Raw genomic sequence first — 27,047 nt, 5'->3', positions numbered from 1 at the left:
GAAGGGTTGCTCTGAGGAGTTATTTTCTGTCTCTATAAGACTACTTAACCCCCAAAACCTATGTTTTGACACCAAAATAAAGTATACAGGTTTCATGGTTCCTGAAATATTACATCCTCGCTGCAACACATCCGCCATTAGCAAAATTCATCCCGGATCAGCAACATCTAACCAAGCTAAATTACTTCTCTAATGATACAAAAACACAAATCAAAAATGAAAATCTCTGGACAACAATTTTCTATGGATGTATATCAAGGGCCAGGGTTAGTGGGGTATTCTGACTCTGTGCCACTTCATATATGCGGTGCAATCAGTGTGTCTCACAACTGCTTGCTTGCCCATGTGCCTGCATCTGTATTATGGTGTAGGTGCAAAAACAATAATTTTCTACAATTTTCATGGGGTCATGCTCCTGTGGAAATGAGCGACCGTCCCCTTGGGAAAATGTGAGCACCAGGGTGTGACTGGCCTATCGGGGGATCAGGTAGTGCCTGGGGGCAGGTTTGACAGGTCAGTGTGTGTGCTGGTTTTTTCAACTATTTGTGGCCCTGTTTTAAGGTCTAGAGGCCTGGTTTTTACTTTTGATTTCCCTAATATTAAAACAGACATTGTTTGCAGCAAGTTCAACTCCATTCAGTCTTCCGTACCTTGCAAAATGCTTATACAACGTGCCTTTACAAGTGCAAAACTGCCCGATTTGCAAACATGGACCACTTTTTTTAGCTATCAAATTCCCTTATGGGGCCACCTATATTATGGTGCACAGGCCAATATTCTGTCCCGGTCACAGCTCACATTTTATGCAAGTGTGAACCGTATTACAGAAAGTGTTGCCAGGGTACCGGCCCCCTTTGTATTTCCAAAAACAAGCATGATGCCCATTTCACACCTAGGGCATGTAGTTTAATATTGGCCCTCAAGTCTGGTTCGATATTTTATTTTTTACAGTGTGTTAAATTACACCACAGTATCATCCTTTCTGTGTTAGCTGAGAAAAAGAACACTGAAATCCAAAAATGTTCCAAGACAACATAATAACAAAAACACAGGGTAAATGGAGAGAAAAGGTGACCTAAATGCATACATGTGAGGGTACTTACAGCGTACCTGCCCTCTACTGCAACTCCCACTCTTTTTAAGACAAAGGTCCTTCGATGGTTATGGGACGATGTCAATGTGAGAACAGATTTAGGTTTCAATTCATCAATATTTGTATAATGCAACTCTATCACCCCTGAAGATATCCAGGTACTATAGTTTTGTAGGTCTTAGTCAAACAGCCAGGTCTTTAGTCTGCTTCTGAGTTTGCCAGGGAGGGAACTGTTCTTATGTGGAGGTTCAAGTCATACCAGGTTTTGGTTGCAATGTAGGAGAAGAACTGACACCCACATAGGCTGCTACGGATGCAGGGGGTGTGAGCAAGGCTCACACCGGAGGAGTGCAGGTGTCTGATGAGTTGATGGGCGTTTACGCCATGGTTGAGGTAAGCTGGTCCCAGGTTGTGTAAAGCATTGTAGGCTAGTGTGAGAACCTTAAACAGGTATCTCTTCTGGATGGGGAGCCAGTGGAGGTTCTAGAGGTGGGGGTTGGGGGGTGATGTGGGTTCATTTAGGAAGGTAGAGTATGGTCTGGAGACTCTTGAGGAGCTGAGTGGAGATGCAGAAAGAGTCTAGCTGGCTGGTGACAAGGGCCTTTGTGATGTTCTTTCTGGTGTTGAAAGGGATCCACCCGAAGATTCTATAAAGCATGCAGAGGGTGTGGAAGCAAGAGGAGTGGACTGCATGGATTTGGGAGTTCATGGTGAGTCTGTTGTGGAGGATGATGTCGAGCTTGCGGGCGTGATTTGTTGGTGTGGGTTTGGTCTTGGAGCTTTCGACCACCCTACAGCTTGGACCATCCAAAAGTAACACTGTCCCATAGTATTCGCTTACTTCCAGTCATAAAAGAATGGTAACTAGAAACAGGTTTTTTACACCACTAGCCGCAGCCAATATATTAAACATAGCATTAAAATTAGCATACCATGCACAGCACGAGGACATGCCTTATTGCAAAAAGGGCAAAGGAATGTATATTTGTAAAACTGTATTGATCATTAAGGACACTACAACTCCGGCATGACATCTGTACAGTCCAGAACCCGCCACTTCACCCATCACTGACTTTGCACTATCAGAGGCCCCACTGGCTCCTGACACTTTCATCTTAGCTCACATAGTACTTCTTACCTGTCCATGATGGAGTTAATGAAGAGATTGACAAACCAGCTCAACGAGTACTGGTACATAGGATCGATGTTAGCTAGATCTGCAATGCTGAAGAACAGCACAGAGGAATGTTTGGCAATTGGTCTGTAGCCCTCACGAGATTCTGCTAATTTAATTTCAGTTTTTTCGGCAATCTAAAGAAAATTGAAAAATAAAATCACATGAGCAGTTGCTATTATCTTATCGATTAGGCCGGTAGAAATAATATTTAAAACTTGAATGCAAAAAAGCAAATATCAAGTTATTTTTCTGTGTGACAATATAATTTGCTGTTCTATAAACCAATATGAAAAGCGTATCTTGTTCAATTTTTATGGACAGTTTTATGGAATGCAGAAAATATAATGAAATCAAATAAGTGTAGCTCGTAGAATCAAGGTTAAAGTTTATAGAACACCCAATGGCTATGAAGAATAAAGATGAACATAGTTTTTACATGGACATTTATAATATGCAATAAACCATGGATGCATTTCCCTCACGCTGGCCAACACCAAAGCTGTCGTCAGGCAATAATATGAGCCTCACTAGAGAGGAGAGGGGCTTTGACTCTGCCCACATTTTGGAAGCCAGGAGAACATGTTTTGATTGGGCATAAGTTGTGTGATTCCACAAAAAAGTGCTTGGCTTCCATGCAGCTGTGATCATTTTGATTATTTATCCTGCTACCTGAGCCTGAACTATCAGGGGCACACAGATGACACTGTAAAGCTATTAAAGTGTCATATACAACTAGTAACTGATGGTGCTTTTCCTCTAGCAGCAGCACAGATGGAAGGCAGTCATTAACCTACAAGGATGTTTACTTCTAGCTTGACATCAACCGGCTCCTTCTAGTCCTGTTACTACGGTTAAAAATCTCGGAGTGATGCTGCACTCAGATCTTTCTATAAAGACACAGGTGCAGTCAGTGGCTGGTATGTGTTTTAGGGTGCTAAAAATGATGAGGAATTTCCTCTCATTGCTACCATTGTCCCATTGAAAGACAGTGTTTCAAGCCTTGAAAATGTCAAGGCTGGACTATGCCAATGTGCTCTATTTAGGAATCCCTAAGTATTTACTGAGCCGTCTTCAGGTTGTTCAGAATTCAGCCGCCAGAGCAATTTCCATGATTGGGCCCAGAACACACATGATGAGTCATCTGAAAGCTCTTTACTGGTTATCAGTAAAAAACAGAGTTGCCTTTAAGTCTCTTGTGTTGGCCTTTAAGGCTCTTCATAACAGCGGGGCTCAGTATATCAGAGAAATAATTCTGCCCTATATTCCAGCCAGGACCTTGAGGTCATCGACTCAACATCTGCTGCTGGTGCCAAGATTCTGTCTTGCCCGGAAGGGGGGACGTTCCTTGCAGGTGGTAGTGAGTAGTCTATGGAACGCGCTCCCTTTGTCTCAGAGACAAGAATCAGAGCTTTTGAGGTTTAGGTGCCAACTTAAGATCTGGCTGTTCCATCAATAATGAGATTTGCATATGACTGGGAGTGAATTGGGTCTCTCTTTTCAGGGTCTTTCGATTTTCTCTTCTTTCAGCGCCGGGACACTGCTTGGAGTAGCCGCGCGCTTGTACAAATACCCCATAACATTAACATTAACTGTAGCCTAAGATTTTAACCCACAGCAGTATTATTCTACAGTTCTTTGCTCCCACACAAATACATATCCATCCCCATGCTATTTACTTGCAATGCTTCACATCACCATACAACTTTCCTTTAAAGACAGACCTATTGGCATTGCCAATGCTTGTTATTTGTTTGTACAGTTTAAAGCACATACATTCAACTTGGGAATTCTCAGAGTTCGTGCTGGAACTACACACAGCAGTGATTGCAAAGAGTGAACAGTGGCTGCCTCTTTATGTCCAAGCTGTGCTGTCTGTATCTCATCCATTAATTCAGAGAAATTCAAAGTTAAATGTATTCGATTTTGACAGTGTAATCTCATAATCTCTGATCTGGTGCAACACTCTCCTTCATGATATGAATGTGATGTAATTTGTGTAGGGCAAATGAACAAGTTACTAACCTTCAGTAACGCTTTTTCTGGTGGATACAGTATCTGTCTGTGGATTCCTCACCTTTTTAATTACCCCCTCAGTGAGGAATCCAAGGCAGATACTGTATCCACCAGAAAAAGCGTTACCGAAGGTAAGTAAGTTGTTCTTCTGATGGATAAATCTGCCTATGAATTCCTCACCTTTTAAACTGAATCCCCAAGCACTCCCGCTATCGGTGGGGGGTGCCTGCCTGCTGTACCAGAAAATCCTGCAACACAGACCGTGCAAAATGGCCATCCCCCCTCACCTCTGAATCCTAGCAGTAGTGCTTTGCAAATGTGTGGAGGGAGGCCCAAGTTGCCGCCTTGCAGATGTCTACAACAGGGACACCTCCAGCTAAAGCCAAAGAAGAGGACTTAGCTCTGGTAGAAAGAGCTTGAATACCTTCAGGAGGTTCCCTATTGGGCAAGGCTCATAACTATGGGGGGAGATTTAAACAACTAGGGTTGATCTGGTAAATAAAGAAAAGCCGACATGGCAGACAAGTAGCCCTGAATAGTAGCTACTTGACAATCCTGTTGTGCTAGGGAAAGAGAAACTCTGAATATCAGACAAATGGACCTGTAAATGATCCATTGATCTCTCTACACACCATTTACCAAACGTAGCCCACCTACAAGAATAGACAGAATTAGTGGAGTCTCTCCTGGTCGATAAAACAACATCCACCTCATTCGGTGGGAGAGAGAAAGAGCACAGGATGCCCCGTTCAATATCCAAGCATGAAGGTGCAGGCTCTGGAGGTGGGGGTGTGAAACTGCCCCTGCGACTGCGAAAGGAGGTTTGCCCTGAGAGGGAGACGGAGTGGAGGGTGTGATAAGAGGTAAAGAAGGCCTGTGAACCACACCCTTTGCTGTCAATCCGGGCCAATCAATATGACATGGGCCCGGTCTTGGCGTAATTCCTCAGAATTCGAGGAATCAAGGGTATGGGAGGAAACGCGTAAAGAAGCTGTGAGACCCAATCCAACTGAAATGCGTCCCGAATGCTCCCGACGTCAGATACTGGAGACTGCAGAATGACAGGCAGTGCGTATTCTTGTGAATGGCAAGCAGGTCCAACTGAGAAAACTTCCACATCCTGAAAATGTGAAGGACCACCTCTGGATGGAGGCACCACTGGTGATCGGCCGTTTGCTGCCGACTGAGACTGTCCGCACGCACACACCAGAGTCTCAGGGCCTCTCTGCAAAGAAGATACAACCCTACTCCTCGCTGTTTGTCGATGTACCATATTGCAGTAGTGTTGTCTGTCAGGACCTAAATCGACTGACCACAAAAGGAGGGAAGAAAGGCCTTGAGAGCCAAACATATCGCCTGCAATTCCAAAAGATTTATGTGAAACAATCTTTCCTCTGGAGATTAAAGGCCTTTGACTTCCAGATCCCCCAGATGAGCTCCTCACCCTATAGTGGAGGCATCTGTTATCACTGTGGCCAGCAGAAAAGAAGGTTGAAATGGCTTCCCTTGAGACAGGTTGCCTGGAACACTGCACCATAACAGCTCCGCTGCAGTGTCTCTGGAGATACTGACCTCCTCTTCGAGATGTCCGTTGTGTTGAAACCACTGCCTGCTGAGGCACCACCCTCATATGCCAGCATGCATGGTTGACCAACAGTATGCAGGAAGCGAACAGACTGAGCAGATGCAAGACCTTCAGGACTGGAACAGCCCTTTATTCTGAAAAAGTGGAATCGTAGCCTGGATGTCTTTAATCCTCTGTAAAGGGGGGAAGGCACAAGTCACAGTAGTGTCTAGTACTGCCTCTCTGAACAGGTTGTGCTTAGAGGAGATTTGGGTACATTTATCAAAAAATCCAAGTTGAACAACAGTTGTGTTTCAAATGATGCAACACCATCTCTTGCGACTGCTTTGAGCAGCCAGTCATCCAGCTAGAGGAAAACAGGGACCCTCGATCTTCTGAGACGTGCTGCTACCACCGCCATCACCTTTGTGAAGAACTGAGGTGAGGAAGAAAGACAGAAAGGAAGGACCTCAAATTGGTAGTGTTAAGACCCCACCATAAAATGAAGGTACTTCTGATGCGACTTCAGGATGGGAATGTGAAAATACGCATCCTGCAAATAGATCGACACCATCCATTCTTCTTTCTGCAGCGCACGAAGAACCTGAGCTAGGGTCAACATCTTGAATTTCTCCTGTTTGAGGTAAAAATTCAAGACCCTGAGGTCTAGGATCAGCCTCAAGTGACTGTCCTTTTTGGGAAATCAGGAAGTACCGGGCGTAGTATCCCTGACCCCTTTCCTGCCCCGGAATCACCTCAATCACATCTTTTTGCAGTGATGACAGAACTCCCTGCTGGACGAGTAGGAGGTGCTCTTCTAAGCACAAACCCTGATGGGAGGGTGAGAAGGGGGAAACTCACAGAAGGGTAGGTCATACCCATTATCTACGAAGTTCAACACCCAGAGATAAGTAGTAACAGACCTCCAATGTTGTAGACATTGGGACACCCGTCCTCCCACAGAACAAGCATGCTCTAGGATGGCGGAGGTAGAGCTACTTCCCTGCCGCATCAGTTGGAGGGGTAGAAGAGGAGGCTGCCGGGCTGCATCCCGCAGACGACCTCTGCCCTTTCCCCTGTATGATCTGTATAGGGGATTTGTCTGCTGTTGCTGCTGTTGTGGGTGCTGCCTGGCATGAAAGGATAAGATCCTGCCAAAACCACCAAACATGTGATATCCAAAGCCCCTGGACTGAGACTGGAGATGCAAAGATCTTGCTGTGGCTCTACGGTCTTTACAGCACTGCAGTGCCGAGTCAGCTTGGGCCCCAAATAGGCGAGATCCCGCGAAAGGCAGGTCTAACAGGGTAGCTTAGACATCTGGGGAGAACCCCGAACTCCGTAACCAAGTGTGCCTCCTGGTTGCCACAGACAATCCCATTGCCCCAGCAACCAAATAAGCAGAGCCCAGACCAGAATGTACTGGCCGCAGCTTGAGCATCTGTAAGGACCATGAACATCCTCCAGTAGTTTTGGGAGCACTTCCCTTGCGAGGTCATAAGTGTATGGATGGAGCAACTCAAAATTTTGTAGCATTTGTTGATTCAAGAGCCATACTGTCTGAAGAGAATACCTTTTTCGCAGATTGCTCCATGCATTTGGACTCCCTATCTTCAGGTGTATATGGGAATGACCCTGCAGACTGCTTTGAGGAGCACGAAGCCTGGATGAACAAACTTTCTGGTGATGGATGAGTGTATCCAGAGCCACCTTATACCTCCTCGCCACAGACTTGTACACAGCAGGAGCTGTCATCAGCTTCTGCCACACATCAAGGATGGGCTCAGTCAAAGCCTCGTTGAAATCTCCAAGATAGAAGAATGGGAATGGAGCACCTCTGAAAAAATATTAGATTTCAATTCTGCTGTGGGAAGAGGCAACTCCAGCAAATCCACTGCCTTCCTGATCACAGAGTGATAGGAAGTCACCTTCTATGCTGGGAGACCTTTCAGAGACAAGAGTTCCCATTCAGGAGAAGTATCTAGGCCACTATCTTCCTGCAGACCTTCAAAATCCTGATCAGGGTCCACAATCTCCCCTTCCTCAGCCTCCTCATGTTGTTCCTTGTAATCATCCTCTCCCGTTAACCTCTGTGTCTCTCTTCTAGACCTCATCCTTAGAACCAGCGTCTGAGGCGCCAGACGCAGCGCAGGTGACTTCAGGATCAGCATCGAATGGAGGTCTACAGGGACAGTAGTCAATGCCGGTCGAGGTTGAGTCGGCGCCGCATCAAAAAAAGAGGTGACGAGAAGGATCCAACCAGTGGCACTTGCCCTTCAAGAGATTGTACCAGCGTCAAAAATGGTGTCTGAGAGAAACAAGGTGGCAAACCTCCCAAGGAGTACGCCAGCGGACCCATGGAGCCAACAGGCGCATCAGGAGGGTTCGCTGCTTTGGCAAACAAGCTGAACATTGCATTCAGAAAATGCTACAGATCCGTACTTGAGTTGGGAAAGGCAGGATACCCTGGATCTGGTACTGCCGGCTCTGTAACCACTCGAGGAGGCAGCATATTCAGCTCCGGTTGTAGCGCAAGAGACCCTGGAGCCAGAGGGGGAGCAGTTGGCAACAGTGGAGGCGTTGCTTCTCTTGGAGCCGGTGGTGTCACCCCTCTCGGAGATGGGGCCTGTCACCCCAGGAGAAGGAGAAACGTCATCCTTCCAATGATGCTAAGGAACCGGGGACACAGACTTCGGCGTTACATCTTTTGACGAATGAAGCTGAGACCCATGGCGCCGCTTCTTCTTGTTGTTTATCGATGACTTCAAAGTATGCGTAGTCGGTGACTTGGATAGGAACACCAACCTTCTTCAACCCCTTTTTTGTTTCTTGGCTTTAGCCATGAATAATGTGGTCTCCCTCTTCTTCAGTGACTTGGGATTATGCGCCTGCATGACGAAAACTCCCAGACGTCGTGGTCCGATGAGAGACAACACAAAACAGTCTACATGGGGGTCAGTGATAGATATCTGACCCCCACATTCCCTGCACGACTTGAATCTGGATGTCCTCTGAGTAGTCTAGTCATTGCTATAAATACTCGAAGACTTGCAACAAAGAAACTCCCAGAAATGGAGAGCCCTGGTAAAAAAAAGTTACGTGTTGACAGTACGGAAAGAAGGGAAGTGACGTCCGCACATTGACAAGGTCTTCTTATGGCTCCGATGACGTCACGAGGAGTCGCGTGCAGAGGCTTTCCATTGTGACGTCCTCATCGACAGAGGAGAGCTGAGGAGAAAGGTTTACGTGGAATGCTGCGCATGGGGGTAATTCAAAAGTTGAGGAATCCACAGGCAGATGTATCCATTTCAGGACGTTTTTCATAACTGAGAAAATATTAAAAAAACAGCAGTTAGAACAATTTCATAACTTGAGCACTAACTAATGTTAAATGCAATATGACCATTTGCGGTAACCACAAGAGATCACACATGCAAAACGATGGCTAGGCACATGAAACACAGAAACTAGTCTGTAACTATCAAAACGGAATTAAGCCAAGCAATATGTGCGCAGACACACTTTTTTTATGATACAGCCCCTCTTTAGATGAGACACTGTGGAATAGTGAGTCCATTTGAGTGAATCAATATGCCCATCTTTCAGCGAATCAAGAATATGCACAGTCTGCATGACCAGTGGACATCCACTTTGCTGTGAAGATGTTCATACCTTAAGCTCTTCGGCACCTGTGTATGGGCAATGTCATCTGTGCATAGATAACTGCAGGATCTAAACTCAACTTGTGCCTTTTGAGCTGTTTAGTTCAAATTGTGCTCCCGCAACCCTATGCCTCAATTGCTCTCTTCCCCCAGAATGTACGCATATTTACCTGTTGCTTCTTTGTGATCTCATTAGACATGACCTTGGCAGAGTCTAATATCTGAATAGCGCTCTCATCCTCCAATATGTTCCCTTCAGACGACTGCAGAGTTTCCAGAATCTGATCCTCGATCTCTTTTAGTTGTTTTTTATTGGCAGCAGACTGAAGGATCAAAGCATTTCTTTCCTCTTCCAGTTCTGGTCTAATAAAAAAAAGGAAATGTGCCACAGTATTTAGTTGTAAATTTTGCACAGTAAAACCTGTAACTCCTCAAAAATGTCACACCCACTACTTCTCTCTTTAAACTTAAAGTTACACAAAAACACCCAATGTAGCTTAAGAATAGAGTAGCCAATGGGGAAATTATGCTGATCCTAGATCGGTTCTTTGTCCACTATAAATAACTGTCCACAAAATATTTACTGCTTCCTCCCACTAGTTTACACTATAGTAGTTTGCTTTTCAGAATACCAGGGCCTCGCAACACCCCACATCAGGAGGTGTCTACACTAGCTTTTTTAGATATCCCTCGAGAGCCCAGAAATGTTCACAGGCAAAGAAAATAAAAAAATGTATCTCGAGGAAAACAACCAGATGGAACAAAATAAGAAAGAATACAATTAGTGAAGATTCAACGACCCAGGTTCCTCTGAGTAGGACAGGTTGCCAGGACAACAATGGCCTAAGCTTAAGCATGGGCGAATTTTGCGAATCTGGCGTTCGCGAATTTGCGTATTTGCGAACTCGCAATCCGCAAAATCCGCGAATTCTCGCAAATTTGTGGATTTTATTTTATGTTCGCAAGGGTTTCTGCCAGTTTGCGAGGCTTTTGTACCAGTTCGCAATTGCGAAGTTACTTTTCGTCTCGCAACGGTCGCGATTATGTTGTTTCTACGTCTGGTTCATTCATCACAGGTTCACGGCACCCTCTGTTTCACCACTGCCACCCTGTTTCACCCATGCCACCCTCTGGTACATCAATGCCACCCTCCGGTTCATCACTGTAGATTATGGGGGGGAAAGCAAGCGCACCTGCCCTGCTTCAACTGACATGAATTAATTTGGGGTTGATTTATTAATGTGTCACTGTTTTAAAATTCCAGTCTGGCACCTGCTTCCTTATCTGTAATTTGCTTTCTGTTGCAGTGCAAATTTTTTTTCCAGGACCTTTGTGGCCTACTTGTAGCTATTCTATGAGCCTGCTGTGAGGATCAGAGCAGGATCATAGAATTGTTGCAACTAGCAACTGAACTCTGGAGGGGCCACAGTCAGAAAGCACTACAGGGAATGGTTACTAATGATGAGTTTGAACTTTTGCACCTGCTGAGTGCTTTCAGTTTTTCAAAACTCGTTTTTCTGCAGAACAGCAACTGTAATGCCCCAAACAAACATAGGCAACTGAACTCTGGAGGGGCCCCTCAGGAAGTACTACAGGGAATGGTTACTAATGATGAGTGAACTTTTGCACCTGCTGAGTGCTTTCAGTTTTGCAAAACTCGTTTTCCTGCAGAACAGCAACTGTAATGCCCCAAACAAACTTACTTGTGAAAGTTGATTTCCAATCCAAAAGTGATCCAAAGAAAGTCAAAAGGCCTCAAATCCAAAAAAGTGCAGGCAAATGTCAACCTGAGGAGTTATTCTGATAAAAATCATCATTTTCAGAAGGTCTATGCTGCTTGCTAGTGGATTTCTTGTGCAGAATTGCAAATTTTGTAATTTCGCGAGTGCCAGATTGTTGCTGCCCGCCGCACCTACATGTTCGCAATTGCGAACTCTCGCGATGCGTCGCCAAACTCCCGCGGGTTCCCGCAGCAAGATCCAAAATGGCACAGCACTCGCAAAATATCGAGAAAAACTACTCGGCAAACGCTGAATGACGGTAAGTGAACGCCGCACGCCGCAATATTGTATCACCAAGAAAAAAAATCCGCTGGGTGCGAATTTGCCGATTTTCGGTATGTTCGCGAGAGTTCGGGGATTGCGAATTTACCGAAAATCAGCAAAATCCGCGAGCGGAACAGATTTTCCGCCCATGCTTACCTAAGCTCTCGCTGGTTTTCTACTCCCCAAGTCAATTGGTGTCCTCCAGAGCATGGGGCACTAGTGCCTGCTCTCATTAGGGTGGCCTAGTAAGTTTCTCACAATGTGATACGGCATCCATAAGTACAATAAAAAGCAGCAAGCACTCAAATCTCAGTGAGAGGGAATTATACCCCTTCAATATATCCAGAGGCCACGAGTATTCATTTATTTATTTTCGTCATGTACCACACGGAGGTGTGCAGAGTAAATCATTTATTGAACAGATTCTGGCAGGCAGGGATCTCAATGCTGGACTGCCTGTTGTGGTCACTAGATGTGAGGAATAAAACAATTACCCACCGCTTAAGACCAGCTACCATTGGTCGCACATTAGAAGCATTTATATATTTGAGAGGCAAATCTTTAAATCAGAATAATGATGAAGACTACTGTAAATAAGACAGAAAGGCCCTCTGTTGGAGCGTGTTCTCCTTTATTGTTTGTTCTTTATTTCACATATATGCAAAGAAATGCACTGCCAACGTGTTTCACCAACACATGGCTTCTTTAGGGCTGCAAACATGTCAAAGGAACATGTAAAAATACATATAAAGTTGTGACAACATGTTGCTTCAGGACAAGAAATGACACAAACATGATAGAGAATACAAGACAGGTTCTTAGCCTTAGAAATAAACTAAAACAATCCACATTATCAGTTCATTATTCATTGTAAAACTCACTCTGGACACAAAATTAAATGAAAGAGGAAGAAAACATAGACAGAAAAGAGGGATAAATACAGAGAGGGTACCTAACCAGACATCTCATGACAATTGTGTACTAAGATATCATACAAAATGTTTTAAAAATGATGACAGGAAAGCCTTACCATCCAGGAGTATCCAAACAAGGGTCGCCAATTCCAGCGCACCCTATCAATACTCAATCGATCAGGAGCAGCATGGCCGTGTAGGTCGCAAGCCGCCACAGCTCCGGAGAGCTGTAATGATCCGACGCACTTAAATTCATCCACAGAATGCTTACTGTACAACACCATCACCCAGACGGTAGCGCAACACGGGAGGAGTGTCCGGAGCGGGGGTGGAAGCACTGAAAGGGGCTAAAACTTGAGAAAGACCGGCGAGCGTTTGGGAAGCGGAGGCGCAAACAAGATGGTGGCGCCCTATCCTATACGGGCGTAGAAGCGAGAAAGAAAGAGAAGGTCCGGTGGACGACGTGGGAGACTCGGGGTGGCAAGGCGACGCAGCGGGAGGCCGGTGTGAGGCTGGGGGACCGGCAGGTTACCAATTACGGCGATCGTGGAAGTCACCAGGCCATAAGGCGGCATAGCGCACATCCGGACACGGACTGAGGCCGAGACCGCAGGGAGAGGTGACGCGGTCGGGGACGGGCGAGCTCATACTCCCACCCTCCCCACTCAAGGAGACGGTGCGCCGCCCGCTAACCCCGGAGGGTCAAGAGAAGCGAGACAGGACTGAGGGGGGCAGAGAACCAGCAAAGTAAGTTGACGAGACTGGGGAACCCCCTCCCCCCCCTCCTCCTCGCAGGGCTGCATCACCCCACTGAACCCAGGGGAGCACCGGGACTTATTATTGAGGGTAGAACACGCAGTAGTGCGCAGAGGTGAAGGCCTGAGGACTTGAGCAGACGCTCCAGGGGGCCCTTGCTAAAGCGCAACTGGCTCGCGCCAGCCGCCGTAATCCAGTGGAAGCTGGGCCTCGCTGAACAATGAGCTGAGAGCCCTACACGCCAAGGGCGGCTCAGGGGACAGTGCAACTAGGAGGAGCGCAGGGAGGGACAGAGTGGCCCGAAAGGACTTCCTACAGAGGAGCAGCGATACTGCAAAAGGATATACGGCCTGTCACCCGAAACCATCGCATGGGGGTTAACATCCACTGCCACAGACAAAGACAAGCACGTTGGCAGGCTCAAGAGGAGAGGGCGACATAAACTGGGCACCCGGGACCACGACCACACAGTACCGAAGCCCATAGGAACGGGTGTGGACGGCCTGGGAAACCGGACAGGGCCAGCCGCGTGGCTGAAAACAAGGGAAGAGACAGTTCTGGCACCGCGCAGCGGAAAACGATACCCTGCTGGTGAGGCCAACTTCTGCCCTTAGGGGACTGGTGCAACATGGGCAAAAAGGATGCGATCCCCAAGGCCCCAAGGCAAGGCACAATAGACAGGTTCGCGGCTGTGCCGCAGGAAGCGATGGGCAATGGAGCACCCTCAGACACGGCCCTCCTGATGGAGGCGATACAAGCGTCCAGGGAAGACATCAGAGCCTCACGCGCGGCCCTGGAGGTCAAGATAGGGGAGGTGGGCACGGAAGTTACGCTACTACGCCAAGATTTCCGCTACCTCACAGAGAGGGTAACCACAGCAGAAACTAGACTGAGTGAAGTAGAAGATGTCATACACTCTCTCCAGAAAGATGTGAAAGAGCTCAGAGACTCGCACAAGCAGCTGCAATGGAAGGTGGACGATGCAGAAAACAGGGCGAGACGCAATAAGCGCGCTTTGTTGGATTTAGGGTCCAATATGGTGGCGTTTCTTCGCACATGGATACTGAAGAGGTTGCCTCAAGAGGTATTCTCCAACTGCTTTATCATAGAAAGAGCACATAGGGCACTCCTCACAAAACCTCCGGTGGGGGCAAGACCCAGACCGATTATCGCACGGTTCCTGAACTTTTCAGACAGGGACATAATTCTGCGCGAAGCAAGGAAACTGGGGGAGATCAGGGTGGAAAACGCACAGATTATGATATTCCCCGACTATAGCCAAGAGGTGCAGAGGATGAGACGCTCCTTCGACGAGGTAAAGGCAAGGTTGAGGGACCTAAAGATCCAATACATGCTGCTCTTACCTGCCAAACTCAAAGTCATGTATAAAGAAAAAACATACTTCTTCACACAGCCCGAAGACGCCTGGCAATGGCTGAAAGAGCGCCCATCTATTAGGAGACGAGAGGAAGGCCAACGGGACATGGTGGCAGCGGGCTCCATGACAAAGAATCAGTGGGAGACGGCGAAAACACGCAGGGTACGCAGAACAAGAGGGAACAGGGGAGGACAGACAACGCCCTACCCGACGCAGAGCTTGACTGCTGGGAGACAGCAGAACCTCGGCACCCCCCAACGTGGCGGTGGACCAGGGGGATCTAGGTTCCGTAGCCTGGCAAAAACAAAGTCCTTTTACTTTGGGTTTGATACATATTTATGTTAAAGCTTGATGGCACCAATGATGAGAACAGGGCCATCCTGGTGAGTACCAGCCAGGGGTTCCATTGGTGGTGCGCCCGTGAGGTGCCATCTCGCTCTTCACACATTTTCTTTTTGGTGTCCTCCAAGGTGATTGTTGGTCTTGTGTTGTTCTAAATGTGTTGATCAGAGCCAGGTTGCTTTTTATAAGGGCAATAGATTGAGACATCTGGATACTCTCTAGATTATGAGATTCCCTGGGGTGATTAACGCTTAACCAGTGATGTTTACAGATCAACAAACAAATATTGCAGCGAGAACTAGGATTTGGTGTGTTTAATGAAGTCCGTAGCCTGGCGAGACAGGAACGCTCAGAAGGCGATGATGAAACGGGGGTCTCACGTCTGAGAGTGACGAGGTGGAGGAACAATCACTGCACCCCTTGGTAGTGGCAATTACTGCGATGGAGCAGGATATGACCAAAGAAGGGACACCTGAACAGGGGAATGGCAGAGATTCTAATGCCTGATCCGGGACTGAGATGGATGGTCGTGATATCGGCTCATGGACTAGGAGCACGCAAGTTGTTTCACACCCCTTACACGCTAAGTGTATAGTACTTCCTCCTTTCCCTAATCTACAGAACAGTAATGTGGAAATTGTGAGAGCAGTTTTAGTTTAAAAGTTTCTTCTAGACAGACAGTTTGGGGTAGGTTTGTAGGAGGGGGGGAACCTGGGGTGGGCGACAGACCTTTTCCTGCTGGTAGGTCCTCTCTCCTGTTTGGGTAGAGGATGGGACTGAAGGGGGAGGAAGGTAGGGTGGGGTGAATGGGGGGGAGCTGGAGTTGTTCAAGAGGCAGGTCTCTGCGGGGTTGTAGTAAGTTTTGGAAGAGGGTCGGGGGGGAGGAGTTGGGGAGGTGAGGGGGGGGATCATGTCACAGAGGTCATGCACACCGGGGTCTCGACCACCATACCCACACTGAGACTCAGCAAGGAAACTAGGGACTCAGGACAGGATGTCAGGTTATCAAGCGAGAGAGGTGCGGGAACACGAGAGGTTTAGTATACTATCTTGGAATGTAAACAGGCTTGGAAATAAAATTAAGAGAGGGCTAGTAACTGCATACATAAAACGTTTGAGCCCGGAAATAATCCTGCTGCAGGAAACACACCTTAGGGGAACCCAATGTTAGATCTAAGACTATCTTCTGGGAGGCCTTTAAGGTGGTTCTTAGGGACAGGGCACAGAACAGACTAGCCGAGGAGAGACGGAAGCTACAAAATGAAATTGGGGCACTGGAAGCACAAATACTGGAGTTAGAGAGGCTGTATCAGGCCACAAGAGAGCCAGAGACACTTAGGAAGTTGACAGACATACAGCACCAATACCGAGAAGTAGTCACGGGAGAAGCTAAAACCCAGGCGCTGGCAAAACTCCACCGCCTCTACGATGTGGGAGACAAATCTGAAAAGTTATTGGCATGGCTAAGCAGGAGGGAGCGCGCTGCTAGGTGGGTAGAGCATGTTAGAGACTCCCAGGGGACATTGGTAGGATCAGATGCCCAGATTGCGGATGCATTTGCTACCCACTACGAGCAGTTTTATGGTGCGAGAGACCTAGGGATGCAGGAGGAAGCCCTGCATTATATGTCAGCTATCGAATTACCGACCCTAACCTCAGACGCTCAGCGAGACCTAGAGGCCGACATTACGCAGGACGAAATTAAAATAGCACTGGCTAAGTTACGGGCGGGGTGATAACCGGGCCTGAATGAGTTTCCGGCAGAATTTTTCAAACGAACGGCCGACCTCCTGGCGCGTCATCTCCTGAGACTCTTCGAGGAGGTGGTTCAGGAGGGGAGACTCCCACCAGACCTCTGTATGGCAACAATAATTCCCTTACATAACGACGGAAAACCAGCAGACGATTGCGCATCGTACCGCCCCATCTCTCTTTTGAACATAGAAGTGAAATTATTGGCGACTATCCTGGCACTACGCCTGCGGAAGGTAATACCTGAGTTAGTCCACCTAGACCAAACGGGCTTCCTCCCGGACAGGGCTACCAGATTAAACCTCAGACGCACTCATAACTGGCTGCAAGAGGTGGGCAAGAGAGAGGAGCCACACTGGCTCCTGTCATTGGATGCCGAGAAGGCCTTCGATGCCGTCCATTGGCCATTCCTTGAGGGTGTTTTGAAGCGGTTTGGTTTTGGCCCCAAATTCCAAAAATAGATACACCTGCTATATACAGAGCCTAGAGCCAAAGTTAGGGTTAACTGGATCCTATCCAGTGACTTCCCAGTAAGACGTGGAACTAGACAGGGGTGTCCGCTGTCCCCCCTCCTTTTCGCGCTCACAATAGAGGTATTGGCAAGCGCGGTTCGCCAAAATGAGAGCATTAAAGGGTTCAGTTTGTGTTCGACGGGCTCTGCGGAAGAAAAATATTGCTCTATGCGGATGATGTCCTCCTATACATTACGCAACCCGAAGTCACGATTCCGGCACTGTTTGCAGAACTGGAAAGGTATGGGGCTTACGCGGGGTATCAAATAAACTGGCACAAGTCGGTCCTTTATGATCCCAGGGGACTAGGACACTGGACGAATCTGCCCGACAGGTTGCAGACGACAATTGAGGGGTTTAGGTATCTCAGAGTCTACGTAATGCTGGATAAACGCAAGTCATACGAACAAAAGATAGAAAGGATCATACAAAATTTCATAGAAGATGCGAATCGGTGGCGGCAGCTTCCCCTGACCATATTAGGGCAGCAGCCATGTTTAAAATGATAACGCTACCAAGATTCTTATATGCACTGCAAAACGAATACTATTCTTTGCCAGAAAAGTGTTCGGGAGAATAAATGCAGAGCTTCGAACCTTTCTTTGGCAGGGAAAACAACGGAGAATTGCGCTGTGCACCCTCCAACGCCATCAATATAGCGGGGGGATATCGCTCCCGAATCTAGAGGCCTACTATTGGGCAGAACATCTAGCCCCGATCAACGACTGGCTCCACGCCCCCGCGGACCACCCAACGTATGCACTCGAACGGCACAATATGGCCGCCCTGCCCTGTATATATTACCTATACGGGGGAAAAGGGGGCGAGGCTCCTCCCGACCACTATACTTACCCTGGCGCTATGGGGCCAACCGACTAAATGCACCGGGTGGGAGAAGAAGCCTTCCCGCCAGACACCTCTTTGGCAATGTACGTGGCTGACAGAATTGCATAAACTGACAGGGTTCCAGAGATGGGATGACATAGGGATTTCAACACTAGGAGATGTAATAGCAGGTGGGTACTGAAGCCCTTTCAGGCATTAAAGAAAGAATTTGGTCTGAATCACACACAATATTTTAAGTATGCCCAGCTACGCCATGCGTGGAGAGCGGAAAAGATCCAGCTGGAAGCACTCCCAGAATATGGTCCTCTTGAAGGCAGGTTGCTACAGGAACAGATCCCGGAGAGGGCAGTATCACTCACAAATAGATCGCTGATGAATAATATGACCGATGATATGGGTAGCCTCAGGAGGAAGTGGGAGAGTGAATTAGGGGAAATGGACAGAGTAGACTGGGACACGGTATTAATGCACCCTAGGGAGATAGCTGTCAAATCCAGGCTGTGACTCATCCAATATAATGTTCTGCATAGGACATATTATGACAGGGTGCGGTTGCATAAAATGGGTAGGATTGGGGATACACGATGCCTGAGATGTGGCTGCACCAGAGGGGACTTCTACCATATCATCTGGTCCTGTCCTACGATCCAGAGCTATTGGGAGGAGGTGCTGGGTGAACTAGGAGAGGTGCTAGAGACCCCCTGCCGAGAGATCCTAAGTTAGTCCTTCTGGTTATGACAAATGATGTGGATCTCAACCGTCCCCTATTGGTCTTTCTGGTTTTGGCCCTGGTTGTAGCGAAGAGAGATGTAGCCAGGTATTAGGGAGCGGAAACACCGCCAAAGCTGGAGGAATGGAGAAGAGGGCTGGACACCTATATGGCGGCTGAAAGGGTAACTTATAAGGCGAGGGGCTGCCCCAAAAAATTTGGCCGAGTATGGGGCAAATGGAGAAGATTTCATGGGCTGGATGGGGGACTCTGAGATGGGACACAATAGAAAGAGAGAAATGAGGGAACGAGGACACCACTTGAGGAAATATAAGAGATATGAGGGATTGAATTGTCACAAAATTGTACAGGCAGTTTATGGGCTTCTTGAAATATGTGATATCTGCGCTGTGATGCTGGGTGGGTGGGGGGTGGAGGGGATGGGAGTGGTGACCGAAAATGACATGATCGCAATGTTGGATTATAATAAAATGCAAATAAAAATACTTATTAAAAAAAATTCTCAATCGTTCAGGCATCCATTAATGCTCTAAAACATAATTCAAGGACATCATGAGGAACAAAGGGTGAACTCCTACACCCATACCACCAACCAGCACAGGGGATGAATCAGAAACAATGAGTGGCGTTGACCAAGTGCAAGACACCACTAGGTAGTGAAAACAATATGATCAAAAATAAAATAAAATTATATGCTCCCACAATTGTACTTCCCTGCAATTCAGTTATTAACCATATAAAATACCTGGGAAAAAAACCACTGGTGGTCAATTGAGCCAGTATGTCATTAGCATTTCACACCTGGGACCCATTCAACACCCTATTGTAGCTAATAATAAAGATCAAATGGAGCATTCTTTGTTACTAAAGTTCCGCCATATAAAACAGCGTATATGCAAACCATCATATGAGATCTCACCCATGTTTGATCAATAGTAGCATGCACTTTCACCAGGGTGCATCAATTCTCTATGGAGTCCAAAGGCAGAGGGCCTCAACTAAAAGTGAAAAACAGTCCTAGTTGAACACCGGTGGTTCACCAAAATCCCAGCACCTCACAGCCATCAGAAATCTCCACAACCACTGCATGTACAGCATTGTACATGTAGTGCGTACCATGCCAAAATATATATATCAGCACAACACGACCACCGAGTACTTCATGATTCAAGGGTCCCTCATTTTACCTTAACAACAAATACAGACAAACATCACTGAGCACCAGGTGTTAGCCAAGACCCAGCACCTCACAATCACCAGGTTTGTTTTTAATCAAACGTATTATTGCACCAGTGACTACTGCATGTATACAATTGTACATGTAGCGTTGTGTCGTTTAAAGAATAACTGGACACCACATAAACCACTACATGTTTCATACGTAAAGCATATTAGCCCATTAAATCACCCCATTAATTCAGCTATCCCATATGCACAGGGTTGCACATGTAGTCTATGCCATTGTAAAAGGTTCTCGATACCACAGGGCCAATAGGTTAAACTCATTTAAGCGTTTCATTAACAAGGCTAGCCAGCATCGCTTAAAAAACAATGCCGCTACTTGGCTCACCCGAATCTTTCTATACATAGGTAACAGTATTCAGCAATGTCTAATAACAGACCCACAGACACAAAAATACAGCAAACGCACATATCTTTGACTCTTCCAATATCCAATTCCAACCCACCGTCCCCAACAACACAGTCCAAATTCAGGTCATTTGTGTTCAAACTGCCCGCTCAGAAGGTCTCCCCAAATTAATACCACAAATGACAAGTAAACAGCCCCACTCCTTAACCGTATCTTGAATGTGTACATGCTGCGACCTGCAATCACAAACAAGCATTTTCAATGCAATCGGTCTCGCCTTTAGGACCGTATATGTATTTAGCTATGCAGCCCATTAGCCTGGATGCTGAAACATCTACTGTCCTTTAACATGGAGGGAAAGTAGGCACCAAACTGCGTGGCATGCCAGGTATGAGAACACATGGAGAGAAATATTGCCTTTCAGCAGGAAATGGTATAGTCCAAAGCTCTGTTTTTAATAAAAAATCAGGGTCTTTGGTGGTCATATCAGTGAAAATACAAGATTTGAAAAAAATATTATTGTCTACGGGTACTTGTGGAAGACAATTTCTATGTACTGGAAGCTAGAGAATTCTAAAGTGATTCTGGTATTTTACTGACCTTTGCTGGTCGCTTTCTATCAAGAAAGTTAAATAGAGGCAGTTGCCGGAAAAATTTAAAAAATAAAGTCCCTCAGCAGAAAGCAATTCTGGTATTTTACTGACCTCTGCTGGTCGTTTTCTATCAAGACAGAGGCAGTTGAACAGAAAAAAACTCCCTAAGCGGAAGCAGACAAGTCCTAGGGCTGATCTCCAGATCCCACAAAGTACATACACATATAAGTATATACTAAAGTATATACAAGAGGTCTTGAATGCTCGACCTAAAAAGAGTAAAAGTCACGATGAAAGGACTCGAATGTTGGGTTACCACGTCATGAGTAATCACTGGGTCCACATTGGCCAAACCCCCACAGCCGGAACACTAGAACAGAATCTGCCCTAGTGTTAATCCTTCTCATTGGCTATTTTACAGAAGCATTAATAAATATATATAAAAGAAACGTACGGGATCAAACACCCCCATTTGAGCAGCAACTTATTTAGCCTCTCATTTCGTACTATAAAATATCATTGTTATCTTGCTCATTGCCAGAATATTTCAATAAAGATTACATTCAATCTTCTGATTACAAATCATGTCTAAGTCTCTTTCTAACTTGCGTAAGTAAACAAACGTCACCAAGTTGGCTCATAACTTCAAGTTTAGTTTAGAATAACTTATCCACACAGTAGCATGCAGTATAACGCCATCAAGACCCCTCAAAACATTTATAGAAAAAGCTCACTGTTTTATAGTTAGCATTTTTAAGTACAGCGAATGGGCAAACATTGCTGTGTTAATAGATATCTCTGGATTGGCATTGAATAAATATCCTTCCAGACCGTAGACTGCATCACACAATCCAGCCACCTTGATGCACATACAGGAAAGACTTCCTTCTCCAAAGTATATGAGCTAAGATAACTCAAACTAATAGCATACCAAAGAAGCGGGTGAGGACACAAAAAACTCTTGTTAAAGTCCTAAACTGTAGGTTGTCAAATGGTTACATTGTGTGCTAGCTTTCTTGAGGTTTGGCAGACAAAGTCTTGAAATAGAATGGTTCTCACTTGCCCATGTATAACAAGTAGGGTATACCAAAAAGCACCACCCCCATGCCTCCATAAAATTATGGCAGTCGCGGCATGAAAACACAAGTGCACTACAAGGGCGATCATTGATTAAGACTCCGCCTGGATATTGCTGAAAAAACATCTCTAAGCATATGTTATATTTAGACAACCCCATAACAGAAGAATAGAAATATTATCTATTCACTGGCCTATTGAAGAAAATGGAAATGTCATCTATTGAAGGGCCTATTCAAGAAAGTGATGTCAGAATTCAGTCCAAGTTTTACTGAATGCAAGTTACAAATCCACTTTGCTTCCAACTGTCATAGCTGTAATTCTCTATCACCTCCTCTTGGGTCTGACAATACTGTATCTAAAACCATGAAACTTAAAGTTGGTCCTATTGCCCCCAAGTATGAGGTGTAAACTGTTATAAAGGCTCCATGGTGTTCCTGAATACGGGTTTCCAGTTGGCGTATGGTGCTGCCTACATTAACAAGTTACTTACCTTCAGTAACACATTATCTGTTAGAGACAGGTTCTAGCCACAGACTCCTTACTTTAGAACTCTCCCTCAGGCATGAGGATGGATATGGATTTTTTTCCCACATATGTCCGTCCGTTGGAAGAGGGCACAGTGCCATTTCGTATTGACATCATCAGGCGATGTGACGTAAACAGGCCATTTAACTCTCTTGCCTTCCGAGACTATTTTCCACGCTCAAAACGTGGAGCCACATAGAGTAATGGCCTATTAAAACAGTGTGCTAAAATAAAAAAACACCTGTGTGTCAAATGATCACTGAATTGATAATTGCTAATTTGTTAACAAAATCATTAAGACCAAAGAGGACTCAGTCTTAAAAAATCACTGAGGGCTTAATTCAGTATGTGAAGTCTGACAAGGAAATCAATGAGACCAAAGAGAACTCAGTTGGCCGAGTGGAGGATGGGTGGGGTGCAAGGAATCTGCAGCTAGATCCTGTTTCTACCAGATAATGCGTTACCAATAGTAAATAACCTGTTCATTTGATAGAGACATCTAGCCACAGATTCCTTACTTTTCAATCAAATACCAAAGCATACTATCCCCAGAGAAGGGCCTACGAGCTGAGCCCACTAAAAGTCTCCAACTTAGAACAAAACGGGTCTAGACCAGAGAAAAAGACTGGACCTTCATAAAAATGTAGGTGAGCAACAACATGGTTTACCATTTAACCCCTTGCATGCTCATGAAGGCCCGAACCGTCAAACATCACCATGGGTGTGTGCGGAGGACGGCGGGGGCCCACTCCGGATACCGCCCACTTAAAAAAAAAACTGCACAGCGCGAAAATTCGCTGCGCATGGAAGGTGTTAAAAAACCTGTGTAAGAACCACAGATGAGTAAAGTGACACAACATTAAAAAGCCTCGGAATAACATTATATATGTTAGCAAGACAACTATGTTAGAAGCCAACTAATAAGATAAAAAGAAAACTATTCACACCCTTAAGGGGAACCAAACCCATGCATGCTCACAGCATGAGCACTGCGGAAGGGACCGCAGTTAGAAGGGTCATAAAGACAAAGAAAGCATGGGAAGAGACATTCCCATGATAGTAGGACAATTTGCCAAATTACTCTATAATAAAAACTATTTGTACTCATATCCAGACTCAAACAGCCTGTTCAATACTCAAGAAACACAAATCAGCAGGTCATGCCATGGAGAGAGAGAGAGGTTTATCATTCATGGTAAAGCATAAAAAAATGAAAGCCAACATAACATAAATGTCCATTTGTAAAGCACACGTTCACCACAAGGGGTATCCTGACATTGAATAACAGATATGTTTCGTAATCCATGTCACTAGTACTCATTCGGTCATCCTCAGTAGGATGAAAGACTGAGTGGACCCGCCAAGATATGAACCTGTGACCATAAGGTTAAACACAGGTCCCTTCAGTGGACGCATAGTCCACTAAGCCATCAGACCCGCCAATAGCAACTAGTGGCATAGAACCAGTCATATCCCTAGGAAATTAGAAAAGGGACAATACAAATACGCTGGGATAGCTCCAATACAACCACAAAGGAGTAAAATAAATAACTGACTGTGTATTGACAAACGAAAAATACACCACATAGAAAGAAAGAAAAGTCAGTCAGAGTATTCTGACATAATAGCAGGTACGGCTGCTCTGGATTGGAAGTGGTGGGGCAGTGCGGGGGAAGCGAGAGACACAAAAATCACAGACAAAAAAAATATATATATACTAGCTGTACCCGACCACGCGTTGCTGTGGCTCAGTCTGGTTAAATGGAAGAGAAAGAAAAGAGTAAGTGCACATTTCTTATATGTTTAATTTCGCAATGCTTGTGGGTATACAATATGTTTTTGTCCATCCTAATATATGTAGACTATTGCCTATATGCGTCCCTTGTATTTGTTGTGCAGCAACCAAATCAATAGGGTCTGTTCGGGTAGCAAAGTGAACCAACTCCTCCCCTCTCCCTCCACCCATTTCCCGGTTTGCCATCCTGACACCAACTGTCCATCCTAATATATGTAGACTATTATCTATATGCGTCCCTTGTGTTTGTTGCGCAGCAACCAAATCGATAGGGTCTGTTCGGCCTTTCGATTAAAAACACGCACGTATTGGACATGCGTGTATACGAATCCAACGTTGTGTGTATATAAACACGCGCTAATGTTGCAAAGTAACCCAACTCCTCCCTCCTTCCTCCACTCACTTCCTGGTCTGCCATCCCAAAACCAACTGTCCATCCTAATAGATGTAGACTATTGTCTCTATGCATGTTTTCTTAATGTTGCCAAGTGAACTAACTGCTACCCCCTCCCTCCATCCACTTCCCGGTCTGATGCGCTAATGTTGCAAAGTGAACCAACTCCTCCCCCCTCCCTCCACCCACTTCCCGGTCTGCCATCCTGACACCAACTGTCCATCCTAATCTATTTAGACTATTGTCTCTATGTGTCCTTTCTTAATGTTGCAAAATAAACCAACTCCTCCCCCTCCCTCCACCCACTTCCCAGTCTGCCAACCTGACACCAACTGTCCATCCTAATATTTGTAGACTATTGTCTGTATGCATCAATTGTATTTTTTGCGCAGCAACCAAATCGATAGGGTCTGTTCGGGTTGCAAAGTGAACCAACTCCTCCCCCTCCCTCCACCCTCTTCCCGGTCTGCCATCCTGGCACCAACTGTCCATCCTAATATATGTAGACTATTGTCTATATGCGTCCCTTGTATTTGTTGCGCAGCAACCAAATCAATAGGGTCTGTTGGTCCTTTTGATTAAAAACATGCGCGTATTGGACACGCACGTATTCAAAACCAATGTTGTGTGTATATATAAACACGCGCTAATGTTGCAAAATGAACCAACTCCTCCCCCCTTCCTCCACTCACTTTCCGGTCTGCCATCCTGACACCAACTGTCCATCCTAATATATGTAGACTATTGTCTCTATGCGTCCTTTCTTAATGTTGCCAAGTGAACCAACTCCTTCCCCCACCCTCCACTCACTTCCCGGTCTGCCATCCTGACACCAACTGTCCATCCTAATACATATGTAGACTATTGTCTCTATGCGTCTATTGTAGTTGTTGCGCAGCAACCCAATGGATAGGGTCTGTTCGTTCTTTAGATTAAAAACACTTGACACGCGCGTATTCGAATCCAACGTTGTGTATATATAAACACGCGCTTATTCTAATTCAATGTTGTGTCAAAATTTCAAATCGATCAGTGAAGAACTTTCGTAGATTTAAGATTTCTATCAAACGCACATTGACATTTTTATGTGTCTGTTTGTGCTTTCAATTAAAAACATGCACATATTCGACACGTGCGTATTCGAATCCAACGTTGTGCATATAGAAACACGCGCGTATTCGAATGAACCGTTGTGTCAAAATTTCAAAGCAATCAGTGAAGAACTTTCGGAGATTTGAGATTTTGAACAAACGAACAGTTACATTTTTATTTATATAGATATAAAACTTTACTTACCTGCCGCAGCGGTCGCCGCATTGTTTCTCTCCCGATCCTCGACTCCAGAGCTGGTGCAAACTGCACAGGCTCCCAGATGCCTAGTAGTCGGAGGAGGAATCACCATCGTCCACAAGAACAGCATCAGGGTCTCGACTAGCACCGACGACGTGCTCAGCACCGCTGAACACATGCATTTCCAGATCCACGCAGACCCTAACTCCACCCTCGGAGGCACCCTCGTCTACCTGTGGTAAATTTAAATTACCTATACTTAATTTATGCGGTAAAGTTCAATAAGAATAACTCAGTCAAAAATAAGAGACAGAATCCTTGGCATTTGAGGTTTGTAGGGGTTTTATTCCTTAAAAAGGAATTGGTTCGAACCAGGTATCATGTTCCATCACCACAAGGGTTCAGGAAGGGAATGGACATGGACATGTACAGTGATTTATTAACAGAACATCATATATATAGTCAATGCATTACAGTAGTGATAGATGCAGAAGGCGTAACAGCTGAGAGAAACGAGATAAGAACACATGTACGTAACAGAAGGCGTGCATGAGGGCGTACACGGAGGTGTGTGCTAGACAACGTCACATGAAACGTATCACAGGTGGGTGGATCCATAGGAGAATCCTGCAGTGTCAGCAGAAATACATGGCAGAGATGCGCGCGCAGCAGCATGACGTGTGATTGACGTGGAACTGGAGGGTGAAGGGGACTTGACATTTAGCCCTACATGAGGAGACAGAAGTCTGGGGTGTCAGAACAACCTAATCCCAAATCATATCTAATATCTTGTGTTTGAGGAACTGTATTATCTAGAAGGAAAGGTCTCTCGGGCAGAGGCTATTCTATACTGGCTGCTAGTGCGTGCATATGCGACTACGTGTCTACATGAGATGCGAGGGGCCATGGGCCTACCATGGTAACGGGAGCTATGAATTACTTGCATGGAGACAGTGAGGCCGGGCCCTTTGCTCTGCAGCTGGGAAGGATGTTTT

At 45.9% G+C, this 27,047-nt stretch overlaps 1 protein-coding gene across 1 annotated transcript in view; it reads right to left on the bottom strand.

The window, feature by feature from the left end:
• Positions 1 to 27,047, bottom strand: part of DNAH12 (dynein axonemal heavy chain 12) — a 1,291,066-nt gene that overhangs the window by 225,393 nt on the left and 1,038,626 nt on the right. The window contains exons 58-59 of the mRNA XM_086939114.1: positions 9,680 to 9,872; positions 2,232 to 2,404 (exon numbers count right to left, since the gene is read on the bottom strand). Coding sequence (XP_086795240.1) covers positions 2,232 to 2,404; positions 9,680 to 9,872 — 366 coding nt within the window. The remainder of the gene's footprint in view (positions 1 to 2,231; positions 2,405 to 9,679; positions 9,873 to 27,047) is intronic.

Source organism: Lissotriton vulgaris, chromosome 9, assembly GCF_964263255.1.
Source record: "Lissotriton vulgaris chromosome 9, aLisVul1.2, whole genome shotgun sequence".
Classification (NCBI taxonomy): domain Eukaryota; kingdom Metazoa; phylum Chordata; class Amphibia; order Caudata; family Salamandridae; genus Lissotriton; species Lissotriton vulgaris.
This window is presented reverse-complemented; position numbering and strand designations above follow the sequence as displayed.